The sequence below is a fragment of the Gopherus flavomarginatus genome, chromosome 13 (assembly GCF_025201925.1).
Source record: "Gopherus flavomarginatus isolate rGopFla2 chromosome 13, rGopFla2.mat.asm, whole genome shotgun sequence".
Lineage (NCBI taxonomy): Eukaryota > Metazoa > Chordata > Testudines > Testudinidae > Gopherus > Gopherus flavomarginatus.
The window spans coordinates 16,401,416-16,416,897 of NC_066629.1; the positions used below are offsets into that span (position 1 = coordinate 16,401,416).

At 46.0% G+C, this 15,482-nt stretch overlaps 1 protein-coding gene across 8 annotated transcripts in view; it reads right to left on the reverse strand.

Annotated features, from left to right (window-relative positions):
* Positions 1-2,426: 2,426 nt before the first annotated feature.
* Positions 2,427-15,482, reverse strand: part of ZBTB44 (zinc finger and BTB domain containing 44) — a 173,419-nt gene continuing 160,363 nt past the window's right edge. For 2 of the 8 annotated variants that reach the window (XM_050921633.1, XM_050921621.1), the window contains one exon: positions 2,771-2,965. In XM_050921633.1, coding sequence (XP_050777590.1) covers positions 2,859-2,965 — 107 coding nt within the window. In that variant the 3' untranslated portion in view covers positions 2,771-2,858. Of the gene's footprint in view, positions 2,966-8,193; positions 9,886-15,482 lie in introns of those variants that run through there. The other 6 variants (XR_007769141.1, XM_050921627.1, XM_050921632.1 and 3 more) reach the window with 4 other exon arrangements.

The following is a 15,482-nucleotide window of genomic DNA, read 5'->3' on the forward strand; positions in this document are numbered from 1 at the left end:
TGCAAGGGCAGAAGGTGGTCCACAAACAGAAGACCGGTTGTGCTATTTGGCTGCGAGCTGTCAGCCTCCACCCCAAACCCTGCTTTGCTGCCACCATTTATAATGGTAGTGAATAGATAAAGTGCTTTTAATTTAAAAGGGGAGGTCACACTCAGAGGCTTGCTGTTTGAAAGAGGTCACCAGTAAAACAAACAGTTCAAGAACCACTGCCCTAGAGGAAACTGGAGGTGTTGTATTTCCTCTGACTTCTGAGAAGCCCCAGCAGCCTCTTGGAATTGATTTAATATAAGGTAGTGTCTAAATTGGAGCTGGCAGCTTTGGGCCTGATCCTTCTCTTGCTTACACCAGTAGTTACTCCAAGGGTACCCTGGCTTTATCTCAGTAAGAGGCAGTGTTGGCCCCTCCTGTTTCAAACATATTAAATACGCAGCCCCTCCTTCCCTATGAGGCAGTAACATGAGTCAAGAGGCTGCTGAGAGACTGAAATACAATTGCACTGCCTGAAATTTGAGTGGATAGAGCTGGTTTGGGCCAGAAGGAATTGCATCATCTTTCTTTGAGGAAAGAAGAACTCCAGAAAGATACCTGAGCTTTTCCCCTCTTACCTTCACAGTGGCATCACTTCCAGCCATTGTCATCAACATCTGCCTGGCTGTTGCCTGGACCCAGACCCAGCACTATTGAGGAAGATAGGGACCAACTAAGGAGCCTTCTTGCCAAGTAGGTTAAAGCTGAATTGTGTTAACAAGCATTCAATCATCTCTGGGTACAAGTAGCAATAGAATGGGTGACCATGTGAGATGGTGAACCTTTTGCCTCTGGCTGGTCCAAGTCCAGCCCATGCTGGAAGGGATGCAAAGTTGCTACCAACTGACAGTTGTTGGTTAGCCTACAAAAAGTGAGTTGGAGGGTTTACATTACAGATTCCACTGGAAGTCTAAACCAGTGTTTGTGAGAAAAATTGTGTGTCAAAATTGGGGGGAAAAAAATCAGTTTGAGAGTTTTTTTATATTTCAGGTTATAAAAAAAAGAATGATGTATTCAAGTGTGTGTGTAGGGATTCCCACCCTGCATGACCATGGAGAAGGAACTTGCACTCCTAGCAGAAAAGGGAGCTCAAGCCTGGTCATGCTGCACAGCTCTGCTGTACCTGTCTGTTACAGAAACAGAATGTTTCTTTCTAGGGCTGGTACCTTTCACCAGCATGAACATACTTTGAGCAGTTTTAAACATGCAGGAGAGATTACACACAATAAAAAGCAGAGCCACTGTCTTTTAATATTGGAAGCATTCATTTATGTTTTTGTAAACTTTTAGAAACATTGCAGTAAGCTGTTTACAGATAAACCCTCTCTTTTAAACACTATACAGGCCCAGTGTAAAATCCATTCTCCTATGCTCCCTGTGCTTCTGAACTGTTCCATCAGCTCTGGTGAAGGGGAAGGTGCTGTGCTTAACAGACACAGTGAAATCTACTCCCAAGAATTTAAAGTAGTTCAAGGTTCCTTATCTGCCTTGGAGCTCCCCTACCACTTTCTGGCCTTGTATGATCCATTTATGATCTTTTTGCTTTGTTGCCGGTGGGCAAAAACCCACACATAGCAGCAACTATGAAACTGATCACACAAAGCGGTGTTGTCACAGCCAGAGTAAAACAGACATGTTTTTATCCCAATCTTTCAGTTACATTTATAACAAGAGTTGATACAAAACTTTCACAGAGAAGTGATTACATTAATTAGCCCTGAACAGCTCTCAGTCATCTACTACAATGGTCTCCACCAGGAGCTAGTGGGAAAACAGCAGAGGTCTCAGCTACAAGGCACTTAATAACCTGTTTAAAGCACACAGCACTTTAGGACAGGTGCTAGCTAGAGCCACTGAAGGCTGCTTTGGGGGAAGGTGGGAGACGGGCTGAATATGGCCCCCAGGCATCATTGCTAGTCAACACTTATTTGAGGAGAGGAGACTGGAAGAGGGGAGGTGGTGCCAGCCTGAGCCAGGAGGGGGGCTGATGCTCCTGGCTCTCCATAGCCCCACCCCTGCTCCTCCTAAATTCTGACCCTATTTCCTCCCAGGCCCTGGCCAGGCTGTGGCTGCTCCTCAGCTCCCTGCTGCCCTTCAACTGCTCACAGCCAGTAACAGCCACCATGCTGAGGGACCTGGCTCTGGGGCCAAGAGCCCTTGGGAGCAGGATCCAGGAACCCAAGCCAGAACAGGCAGCTGTGGGGAGTCCCACATCCTCCACCTGCCCTGGACAGGGCCCCCTGATGGGCAGAGACACAGGGTCAGGAGCTGCTTTCATGGCCCCCCTCAGCTGCTGGTGGTGCTGCCATCTTCAGAGCTGGGCACCCAGCCAGCAGCCACTATGGGGGAGCAATAGTTCCTGCAAGCTTCCCCCCTGTAGTGCAGCCCCTGCTTCCAGGTGGTGTTTTATTTAAGAATCTCAGCATGGGCAGTGAGTCTGTCTGTGTGGCCTGGAAAGATTTCAGTGCCTTTTTCTTGATTTCTTTCCAGTCTAGTGAGAAAGGAGTTAGTGGCATGAGAATTATACCCAAGTGGCTGCAGTGAAGGCTGGGAGAGAGGGAGTCCCAATTCAATATCTGCAGCTGTCAGCTTGATGATGATCTTGGGCATAAGACCTGCAGAGGAAGCTTACTGGCTACCAGCAGAATAAAGAAGAGCAAGAACCGAAACAGAGCAGAATTCAAAGACAGATTTTTGCAGTGGTGGTTTCATCTCCCCAAGCCTAGGGGGAAACACCATGGCCTCAGCCTAAATTATAGTGTAAAGGAAACTGGGTGGGTTGTGCTGCTTGGAGCAGCTCAAATCTCTGGATCATAAAGAATATGGTCACACTAATGCATGCCAGCCCGATCACCACGGCGAGGATGTTGATGGTTCTTGCAGTGTTGGAGGCCGCCTTTGCTCCTGCGATGTCTCTGCGTGCTAGGCACTCCTGCACCTGGGGACAGAGGCATGGGCTAATTAGTGACAACGTTTTGTAAACTGCTTTCAGATCTGTGTGTTTTGTACCTAATGAATTGACTTCCCCCCAAAAGGTAAAATAAGAGACCTGTATGGCAGGCAGGTAAAAGAGAAACAGAACCAGATTCTGCTTGGTTATAAATCTAAAGTCGCTCTACAGATTTCACTGGAGTTACTCTGGATTTACACCAACAAACATGAGGGCAGAAACTGGCAGAGTTTTCAAAAGCAGCCCCTCGTTTTTAGACATCAGTTTTTGGGCACTCAACTTGAAAACCCGTTTGGCTTCAGAGGTACTGAGTTCTTAAGAGAGCTGTTGGGTGCTCTCTGCACCCCTAAATCTAGTCCGTAAGGTATCACAGTGGGCAGACAATCAGTGACTGTGCCTGAACATTTAGGCTTGGCTGACTTGTCCAAGACCATGCAGCAGTCTGCTGTTCTCATGCCTGGAGACAGGGGTGCTTCATGCTTGGGTAGGTCAGCTCTCCCTCCTGGGGCAAGATGACTCAAGTATCGGAGTGCAGGGCGGAATTTAGATTAAATCTCTTCCCTTTAACTCATTTGTGTTACAACTAGATTCTACCAGGGGATCAAAAGTCTCAGCCTCTCAAAGATACTGAGTTCATCTAGCCCAGTGGTTTTCAACCAGGGCACATGTAACCTTGGGGTACACTGAGGTCTTCCGGTGTTACATCAACCCAGCTAGGTGGTTGCGTAGTTTTACACTAGGCTATATAAAAGCCACAGTCCAAGTCAGTACAAACTACAATTTCATACAGCCAGTGCCTTGTCTATTCTGCACACAAATGTAAGTACAATATTTATATACACAGATTTTATAATTGGTAAAAACGAGAGAGGAAGCCATATGTCAGTACTAGTGCGCTGGGACACTTTTGTATTCTGATGTCTGATTTTGTAAGCAAGTAGTTTAAGTGAAGTGAAACTGGGGGGTACACCAGACAAATCAGACTCCTGAAAAAGGTACAGTCACCTGGAAGGGTTACCACTGCTCTAGCTCTTGGTGGCATGACCACCCCCCAATGCTGTGGCGAAGAGTAACATGGTACTGTTCCGTACTTCTAACAGAGGTGTAACACTCCCACCCTCTGTCCAGAAACGTATTTGCAACAGAGTTCTGCTGAAATAAGCCAGCAGTCACCAGAACAGCCAGGTTGAGCAACACCTTTGAGAATGAACCATCTAACTGAAAAAAACAAACAAACCCTATCTGGTCTGTTATCCTCCCATACATTGGTTACGTGACTGTTTTCCCCCCCCCATACATTTTAATATCTTTTAGTGATGGTGAGAAGGGTTTGTCAGCCCAAGAAGCAGCTGTGCAAGACTCCCCCCAACTCCTCACTGTATTTTAAGCCCTGTTGCTTCCTGTTTTTGAAAGCTTCATGGGTTAGGCAGAAGCCACTGAACTCAGTGTGGGGTTAGAAAGTTTTTGCTGCTCACAACAGAGCTGACATCCATTGTCAACTGGGAGGAGAACAGAAAAGGCTGTTGAGAAAAACTGCGCAAAGCACTGAATTCCAAGGAGGGGGCCTAGACAAGATGATGATTTTAAAATGAGTTTTCCGTCCTATTCCCCCATCCCATCCCTTCATTCTCAAGTCCCAGTTAATCAGCTCCTGCCAGGATCCTGCCCCACAAGCTGCCTGCCCATAAACATATGGGGTCAGAATCATCAACATCAAATCAGTTTTCAGACTTGAGTGACTGCACTGTAGAAGGCATCAAAGGCCTGGCCTTCCCCTCTAGGCCATTGCTTCAAATCTAGTCCAGGTTAGGAGCAACTACGCATGGTTACTTTGGCTGTGAACAGTCTGCGCTTCAAACCAGGAAGGTTTCGAAGCAGAGGAACTGCCAAGTTCAGCTCTGAATATCCCCAGGGGTGGGATCGATCTAGCTTTTCTTTTGTAGTCCAGCTGCACCTTTTGAATGACCATTGCCTTAAAATCTAACATCAGAGGCTCCCGAGTAGGCGTGTAACTACTAATGCATCCCACCAGCAGTTATTCGACTATCACAATATTACTGCAACAGGATTCCCACTGTGAAGGCCTGGGTGATAGCCTGGCAGCTGCCAGGCTGACCTGCCTCCCATGAGCTGTGCAACTCCAAGGAGGTGCAGATCACAGAACCGACACCTCCCAGTAGGCACTATCCCACACTGATCAAAGGGAATGTCTCCAATGGCAGCGTAATAGGATATTGCTGGGGAACGCCTGCTCTGGTCACCATGTAGCCTCTGCTGGGCACCTCTTTGTTTAAGGAGTCAGCAGCGGGCTAGGGGCTCTCCTGCCATGCATGGGAGTCCTGTTCATGCTGGCATATCCAATGCAAAATAGGAGGTTAGGGTGGATCTTAGGTCATCTTTGTTTTGGAGGGGACACATTGGGTCCAGAATCTTACTAAAATGATAGGAAGATACAAGAGTTTAATCCAACTGCTGTGTGAGAGGTTATTCTGACATTTCTTTGCTTTTACAGTCAATTGTCTATTCACTTAAGCTACTGTTACAGGTAACTATGATTACAGGGAGGGGAATTCCCCTTTACTTTCTCCAGGCAACTTTCTCTCCTGATTTGTGGGTCACATATGGCAATGGGGGGAGGAGGAGTGTTGAGCTGTAACTTGTCTCAATTAGACTTGTAACTGTTTCTTATTCTGGACACCAGGCCCCCAGGAATTCACCAAGAAAAGTCAGATGCATGAACCGGCAGACTTGGAGGCTGTCTGAAACAAGGCTGCACTTTGACTTCGCCACTACTGTGGGTAAGGAAATACAGGGCATGATACTGGAGGCAGCCGGCAACCTGCTAATGCCCTAAGAGAAGCTTATGAGATGTCTCACAGCTACATCTCTTAAGAGGAGGCACTTTCCAAGAGGAACAGATTCAGGGATTATCTTTGGTGCCCCATACTAACTACAGGGGTGGAGTTGGACCATCTACCACCTTGACTCGTTCAGTGGGGCCGAGCAGACTTCTAGACAGTTGCTGACAGCTACCACACCCACTTCCATGTGTACGTGACCATCTTGAGCTAAGTGAGAAGTCGAACATGTGTTTAAGTCAGGGTGTATTGCTTGCACTGACACGATACAGTTCTGATTTAAGAATCCTGTATTAGAGGCTGGTGCCATCGGCTTGATTCTTAATGTTTTCCTCTCACTGTACAATTAAATCGGAGTTGAAAACCAGGGGCTGGGTAAAAGTATGGCTGTAAAGGGTTTCATATTGCTTAGTTCAGGGCAAGATGACTACACTTGTAAAACAAGGTTTTAAGGTCTATTTACTTTGCAGCCCTGCTGTAGGAAGTCTTTATTCTTAGTAATCTGTGTGTCGGGTGTTTATGGGAGAGTTACTGCTTCACGTAACCCCTAAGCAAATGAAGTAAATTGGTCATGAGCTGAGCAACTCACTTAGCCAGCTGTGCAAAGTCCCTCTCAGCAGATGTTTCCAGGTCCTGGCATAGCACTGTCAAGGTGCTGCACGGCTTGCTGTTCTACTCCTGTCCATGTAGGTAGCGTCCACACTGAAGTGTGACAGCAGCGCCTCAGGGTTTCAAGTGTAGACAAGGCTGCACAGCCAGTCAGGGGGACAAGAAGCTAGGAGGAGGGAGGTAAGTTCTGAGTCTCACTCCTCAAATTAGCCCCCTCCACTACAAGACTAGTTGTGGTGGTGAAGATTTCAGATCAGGAGGACTGGAAAATTCACACAAGTACACCTTAAATTGTGGGAATTTTCTTTTTTGCTTTGGGAGCTGAAAGCCTAATGAAGCTTTGTCTAGAGGCACAGTTGTCTGTCAGATGAAATACAATAAAGGTGTCGATTCATCGGCTCTTTAAGAGGGCATTATTAAAGATCAGTGGGCCCAGGAGAGACTTCAGCCTTTAAGTTGTCCTGGTAAAGTGGTGTGAACAGTCTCTAGCCACTCCAATATGAGCAAGAGAAAAGACAGGCCAATTAAAGTTTTACTAGGTCCAGCTGGGCTCTTCCTGAGGAAGAACTGTCCCTTCCTTATTACTTGAAACCCTCATTCTTTTGTTAACGTGTAGCTAGTTACCTGAATAAATTAAGCTGGCACAATTGCCTTGTTGTTAAACCTTGAATAAACACCCTTTCAGTATCCAGTCATGGCTGTGTTACACTTCTGCAAAGGGATTGAGTAATGTACTAAACCCAGAACTAAAGCTTCCCCAAATCCTGCAGTAGGTTAGAGCTGAACTTTCCAGCTTCCCCCTCTCTCTAGAAAACCCCTATGATGACTTGGGCTCACCTGTTGCTTGGGCAGTGGCTAAAAGTGTAGAGGGGGTAGACTTTGTGCAAAGATCTTTCAGAGAAGATAGACCAATGGTCTAGTTGAGGAAACCCTACCTCTAGAGTAGCCAACTCAGCAGTATTAAATAGGTGGGAGAATTGCCTTCCTTGCTCCCTGACAGACAGTGCATAGCCTGGCATGTTCAAATCCCAGCAGATAAAAGGGTAGGGGGGAGACTTTTCTCTGCAGCTCCCATGGGTGACCCACCTCAAAGCATGAGATCCGAATATTCATGTCAGAGTTTGCATAGTTACAAGCATTCGTGTCATAAAATCAGCCCTCAGCCCTTAAATGTCCAGCTACAGAACTAAGGTAAATCAGTGAAAATAGTATGCTCGCTTTTGTGTTAGAGTTAAACTTGGAAGGAGGATTAGATTTGTAATCAGTAAATGGGGATTTCTGTCCAAACACAAGAAAAAAAATATTTCCATTGATAATTGGAATTTACAGCTAGTCTATGTGAGAGAAATGCTGCTTGAAAACTTTAGTTTGATTTAAGGACATTTATTTTGTATATTTGGACATGTGATGTTGACAGTGTTTCTGAAACAACATCTACTGTCATTGTCTGACTCCACCCTCAGAACTTCCTGCACCTCTGAAAATTTTAAAGTCAAGGGAGGGGTAGAAAGCCTTAATCCATAATTTTGGGCAACCCTGACCATTTAAATAGAAAAATCAGAAACTGCTTAAAAATAAACTGGTATACATCCATTTTTTAAAGATAAAGAATCTAGTTCAACCAAGTCTGTAGACAGAACATAAGCTGATACCACGCCATGCTCTAGAACTCTTTTTCTAAATATATTCAGGGCTGTCTGCCTTTCATATTGCCTGGGGCTGTGAGAACTTAGCCATTCATTCAGTTTCTCCAAGATAAAGATTTAGAGAGGTCCGAGAAGCAAGGATAGACCAAGTGCTAAGATATACTGCTTGGTATGCTAAAGCAGACCTTGGTGCAATATTCTGCATAAATGTAATGGGCCATCATATTGGGTAGATTAGAAGAAAGCCACACGTAAATTGTAGAGCACCACGTTAATAATGATAGCTGCCATGTGCCTGTTCCACATAACCACACTAGCATTCTCTCTATCAGAGAGAATTTGATTATAGAGTCTGGAATTTCCAGACTCTATAGCTAGAGAACTAAAGCCCTCACCCACAGTTTGGGGAGAGGGGTGGTCCATGTCAATTCTCAGGAGAGAAGCCCTTGACAAGCCACTGCTGTGGGAGGGGCTGGAGCTGGGATTTCTCCAAGGCTGCTCTTCAGGACTTCTGTTGGGGGGGTTCCCTTGTTTCATATAATTCTCCACCTAGTAAGGAGCTTCAGATTTCAGACCCCAGAGCTGCTCTGGCAGCTATAAGGGAAGGGGAGCAATCTCCTCCGCCTTCAATCCCATTGCAGGATGTCTTGGGAGGCTACAAGAGTGGATGAGGAAGGAAGGGATGATATTTTACCTTTTCTCCAGCCTTCTGCACGGGGTGCGCTTGCACACCTCCACTCCTTCCTCAGCTTTTCTGGCTCTTGAGAAGAGGGTGTCTGCTACTCTATCCCTCCTGCAGTCTCCCCTTTTGGGCTCTCCTACCCAATGATTAGACTGATGCTTGTTACTTTCACATTGACACAAGCTTCCAAACAGCAGCAGAAGAAACTGACAAGAAGTGGGTTGTTTTCACTATGGACAGCTTGAGAGAACTCGGAGCTGCAGACTCCAGAGCCATCAGTCTGCAGACTCAGGATGACAATACTGCATTGATTCACACACCATTACCAGTCAGAAAGCTTCCTGAACAGCAAGAAGGGATAGATTTTTTTGTTAAAGCTTAGATTCTGCAGAAATTGATAGTCCTTGCCCTCTGATTTTTCAGACCCAGCTGAACAGGTAAAAAGAACCTGCCTAATGCAAGTGTGGATGAAGAGAGGTAAGTGGTGGATTAACAGAACAACAAGCGCTACACCAAGAGGAAGACTAAAAATGTACTGAATTCAAAAATCAGCAGCAAAAGTTAAATTCATTGGGCCAAATTATATCAGTGTGAATTTGGCCCATTTGTTCCAGTAAGTGAGAAATCTGGCTGATTGCACAAATGCATTCTGGGGGTGTTGCTATATCATTAAGAGAGACAGCTCTTTAAAACTATTGGCTTACAGGCTTTTCCTGTAAAACATCCCGTATTCTAAAGCTTTGCAATTTTCATGCTTAGATCTCAAAGTGTGGAACTCTGGCAGGTAAAGCAGCATTTTCCCCACTTTACAGATGACAAAACTGAGGCCAAACAAAAACTTAAGTGTTGCTGCTGCTTCTGCCACTGGGTGTCCTGATTCTCAGCCCAATGCCTTCTCTGTTGCACCATATGTCCTAGTCATGCAAGGAAATGCTACAACATTACACAATCACTATTGAAAATTAAACTAGCATTGCTTAGTCAACAAAAATCAAGTCACACAAGGCTTACAATCTCTGTTTGTTCCTAAGAGTGCTGAGGACCTGTGACTCCTATTGAAGTCAGGGAGATGCTGGTCTTCAGCAATGCTCTGGATCAGCCCCAGAAACAGCACTGCAGAGGATATTAGATGTAATGAACACAGGGAAGTAAGTAATTCATTGTCATTAAGATATATCCAAGATACAGGTAATCAAATATATAGGGAAAAGCACTTGAGCAAGTGGCTTAAATACAGAACAGAACAGGGAAGATGTAGATGGCAGCTCTGTGTGGTTTCATTAAGTACAGAATCAGAGCAAGATGCATTAGAAGGGAAAATTAAGGTTAACAGGCAGTCTATAATGGTCTGTACAACAGTTCTAGCAAGTTCTGAAGCTCAGTGAATGTCAAGGATTGTTAATTTCACAGTAATGAACTGGGCTGAAACATGAAATTGCAGCCTGTTGCCAGGGACTCAACGTGCTCAAGTCTAGGTCACTAGAAGTTGGAGGTGCTCAGCAGGATCAGAGCCTAGATATGAAACCCAGGAGGGACACAGCAGATGTCTGTGAAGAAGGGGTCATCCTGAATTGAAACTGATCTTTGGTTTGTGCACCACTGGCAGGGGGTTCCTCATCGTTGTAAAAAGATGCCCTGCGGCTGCATGTTCAGAATAGGGATACAACTATACGTCCTTTAAGGAGCGTCCATGGTCAATGGGATAGAGCTAGCTGCATTAGAATGAAGACTTTCCAGTGCCTTAGGGCACTGCTCAAACCCCACAGCAGTCAGCTGAAATGGATACCATTACTCAGTGGAGATTTGTGTCCTGGGGTGAGGAGTTTACTGAAGGTTTCCTGTCCCATTAGGGGGTCTCTGAGGGCCAGCCCTTCAGGGGCATATGAAGGGATATTCAAGCCCTTACCTTCCTCTGAGCCCAATCCTACTGTCTTTACTCATGTAAGTACTTCTGTAGCTCCAGTCACCACCCCAGTAACTGACAGGAGGTAGGAAAGTATTGCATTTACAGATGGGCAAGTGCAGGACAGATCTGTTAAGTGCTACATTCACAAAGGGACTTAAAATCCAACAATTAGGCCCCACCGACATGCACAAAATCCCCACTCTGCTGCTGCTTACTCCTCTAGGAGCCTAGCGGCCCCCACAGGAGCTGCTTGGAGCCCATGCTCATGCCCAAGCCCTGAAGGGATTCTCAAGCAAAGCATTCTCTTAGAAATCTTGCTTGGGTGGCCTGCTCAGGTAGGAGTGCTGAGCATTCTTCCCTCCCTGATACACACACAAGACAGCCGGGGGCAAGCAAGGTACAAATTTTGGGGGCAGGTGTGCATCCTTGGAATACCCAAGTACCCAGGGGCAAATGTTCCAGTCACCAGGCTACTGTCTCGCTCACTAAATACGAAGTGGAACAGTTTCAACCACAGAGATTGAGACACCTACCGCACACTACCCCATAGCCAGGTGGGATGGATATTTTCCTAGGTTCAAGTTTCTGCTCCAGATAAGGTATCTCTGGGATTTGAAAACAAGACTCCCACATCCCAGGGGAGTACCCTGCCCCTAGGCTAGTGGCTGTATTGGGGTGCATCTGTTCGTCTCTCCCCCCCAGAAGATGGCTGACCTGATTGAGAAGGCTAATTGCAGGAGAGAGTTGATGGCTGAGACTCCCCAGTGAGGTTAGACACCTTCCTGCAGCTTGTTGTCAGGTACCTACAGACCCAGATCCATGGGAGTTAAGCACCTAAGACCCTTTGTGGATTGGGCCCTAAGCCCCACTCCTTTTGTCTGCATTTCACTCCTGGCTGGCTTAGGCAGCTCCCTGTTCAGAGTGCTGGCTTTTGAGAATCCCTCTGTTAGGGGCCTAACTCTCCCCTACAATGCATGTTAAGCCTGGGTGCCTAATGTGGGGCTCCAAATTCCACTGGGTGCCAGGACACCTTTAATCTAGTCCTTAGCAAATTGCCTGAGGTGACCCAGGGAGTCTGTGGTAGAGCCAGAACTGAACCCAGATCTCCCGAGTCCCAGCCCAGTGCCTGAACAAAGCCATGCTTCCTCATCTAAAGCCCCGAGGTGTTAGATCTGTAGGACGCTGCGTAAAACTGATTGCTGTGCTGCTTGGCAACAGTTTTCTTGGCAACAGTTTTCTATTTCCTTTGGATCAGTCCACCTTTGTCCACGTCATCCCTGACCACTTCCTGACAGTCTAAATCATGAGGCAGACAGGAGATCAACAGCAGGTTCCACCAGGTATGTGATGGAAGAGGAGAGGGCACTGGGCCTGCATTTGGCCAGAGATCCTCAATTCAGCCAGTTGCTCAGGGGCTTCACTGTCTAAGCAAATCTCTCACCAAGTCATTAGATCCTCCACCTCATGGAACATCCCTGATCACAATCTTTGCCATGCTCTAGCACCTTCCTTCCAAGCTTCTCCACATGCTGTACACTCAATAGCTGCTTAAACCTCATGACATTGCTTAGGGGTTAGAAAGGGGGCAATGCTTTACACAGGGGCAAGTTATAACCCAGAGCAGTGAAATAACTGGCCTGAAATCTCTCCCACCAACAGAAGCAGGTCCAATAAATGATATTGCCTCACCTGCCATCTCTCTAATTTGCCTATGATTATACTGTCTGAACAACATCCTGGAGAGAGTCTCAGCTCAAAGCTAGGGCCCCCCCCCCCCCGGCATTAGCACTGTGACTTACCAAGACCTTTAGCTGTGTGCAAATGTGATTGGGTCCCTCCGCCCCTCCCCAGGGAAAATAAAGCCAGAACAGTGAGTTATTCAGATTCCTTCCTGCTATTCTGCCCCGTTTCCTGCCTAGAAATCACAGAATTACCGGCATGGGTGGGCGAGGTCTCCACTGCATGACTTGGAGCCTTTCATTAGCTTGTTTGTACACGGTGAGGAAAGAGGTTAGGCTGAGCACGCAGCTGCTGCTGGCAACTGCCATTGTGACACAGGGGAGATTTTGATTTGACAGAGGAGTCCTGATTTTTAGGGGCCAATGGCACTTCTGGAAAAGTTTACGTCGATGGGGCAGGGGCAATAGTTGTTCAGTTTAAAACCAAACTGCTGCAGGAAGCACTTTATCCAGAGGTCTTGCCCCTGCTGTACAACTCCCCTTCCTCCTCCTGCCCACCCAGATTCCTAGCACACATTCAACTTATCATAGGTGCCAGTCCACCAAGGTAGGCAGGTTACCATTTTACACACTGCATCACGTAGCCCAGTGGTGCTCAACCAGGGGTATGCAGAGGTCTTGTGGAGGTTACATCAACTCAGCTAGAGATTTGCCTTGTTTTACAACAGGCTACATTAAGAACACCAGCAAAGTCAGTACAAACTAAAATTTCCTATAGTGCTCTATAAACGGAATGCTGACATGTAAGTACAATATTTATACACCAAATGATTTATTTTATAATTACATGGTGAAAATGAAAGTCAGCAATGGTTCAGTGACAGTGGGCTGGGAGGCTTTTCTATTTTTTAGGTCTGATTTTGTAAGCAATTAGTTTAAGTGAGGTGAAACATGGCCAGACAGGGTTATTCATCTTGTGTAGTTTATATATATTTGTTTGTTTGAGGTTGACAGTGTAACCAAATGGTGCCTGTCTATGCTGTATTGATACTTCAGAGATCAAAAGGAGATATTAACATTTAAATGAACTGTAAATATAGTGATGATGTATAGCAATCACCTGTGAATGGTGGTAAACAGGCAAATGCCTTATGTTAGTTAATTACCAGTGATGCTGAGGAAATAGGTCCATTTCAAAGATTGATGATTGCCTGTTGTTGGGCTAAGGATTCCGTACTGTCAAGGGAAGGCCTGGAAGTGTATAAACATGTCTTGGGTTCTGATCCTTTTTATCAGATATGCTTGATCCTTTATGCAGGGGAAGCTTAAATCCTAAGACCTGGATCATCCTGAATATGAACACTGGACTATAAGCTATGGACTAACTCTGAAAGACTTCTAGAAGCTACCGAGCTCCTCCTCTCTACTATAAAACTGCTCTCAGAATGGTACTCATGTCTATATGTCTACTGTCCTTTTAACCAATACTCACTTTTCTTTTTCAATAAATTCTAGTTTAGTTAATAAGAATTGGCTGTGTGTATCTGGGGAAGATCTGGAATATTCATTAACCTGGGAGGTAATGTGTCTAATCCTTTGGGATTGGTAGAGCTTTCTTATATGATTGATAAGATATTGAGTAATCCTCATCATATTTGACTTTAGCGTCTGGGTGAAAGCCTAAGGCTGGGTTGCTTTAAGGGAATTGTGTTTTGGCTGCTGGGTAACTAGTTAAGTATTACAGAAGCTGTTTTGAGGCTAGCTTAGTGGATTTAAGTACAGGAATGACCACCAGCTTTAGGGATTGTCTGCCTCATTCTTTGGGGTTCACCCTAATTGAGTGACCTCAGCATGGCTCCCTGGGACCCTGGTCACAGCAAGACAAAAATCAGACTCCTGAAAGGGTATAGTAGGCCGGAAAGGTTGAGAGCCACTGACCTCAATTGTAAACTTTTTGGGCCAGAGACTTCCCCCCAATCTCCCCTTCCAGGGTCTGTCCAGCCCTGAGCACAATGGGGCCCTGGTTCATGACTAGGTCTCTTAAGCTCTACCCTAATACAAACAATTAATTATTAATAATTAGACCCAAGCCATCTCAGCTGACACCATGCTTAAAAGAGCAGCAGCCCTTCTATCCTAGAGTTCCCAGAGTCGATAACAATGGTGCAGATTCTTCAGTGTTATTAATGTCAGGTGATTTGGGCCAGATTTATTGAGAGAGAGAGAGAGAGAGAGAGAGAGAGAGAGAGAAGCTAGAACAGTGACTGAGCCCATCCAGGTTCCAGGATTCAGCAGGTCCTGGAGTGGCAGAAGCTGTAGCTGGAGAAGAGAAAACTGCTCCTGCAGAGGGAGGAAGTGGAGCCCAAAAGGGCTTGTTGAACAGGAGCTGCATCGCCAGTGTAGGGAGAAAAAAAAGCACAATGAATGGGGAGCATCGGGGCCATCTGCATGGAAGCACAGCACCAGCACAACAGCACCGCCAACGTGAATGGGACCTCATTGCAACAGAGGAGCCAGAGACCTAGTGAACATAATGGCCATACTGGGTCAGACCAAAGGTCCATCTAGTCCCGTATCCTGTCTTCTGACTGTGCCCAATGCCAGGTGCCCCGGTGGGAATGAACAGAACAAGTAATCAAGTGATCCATCCCCTGTTGCCCATTTCCAGCTTTTGGCAAACAGGCTTGGGACACCATCCCTGTCCATCCTGACTAATAGCCACTGATGGACCTATTCTCCATGAACTTACCTGTTAGAGTCTTGGCCTTCACAACATCCTCTAGCAAGGAGTTTCGCAGATTGACTGTGCGTTATGTGAAAAAAACACTTATTTGTTTTAAACCTGCTGCCTATTAATTTCATTTGGTGACCCCTAGTTCTTGTGTTATGAGAAGGAGTAAATAACATTTACTTTCTCCACACCATCATGATTTTATAGACCTCTATCAGATCCCCCCTTAGTTGTCTCTATTCTAACCTGAAAAGTCCCAGTCTTATTAATCTCTCCTCATATGAAAGCTGTCCATACCCCTAATCATTTGTGTTGCCTTTTTCTGTACCTTTCGCCATATATCTTCTTTGAGATGGGGTGATCCCATCCCCATGCAGGATGCAAGGTGTGGGCA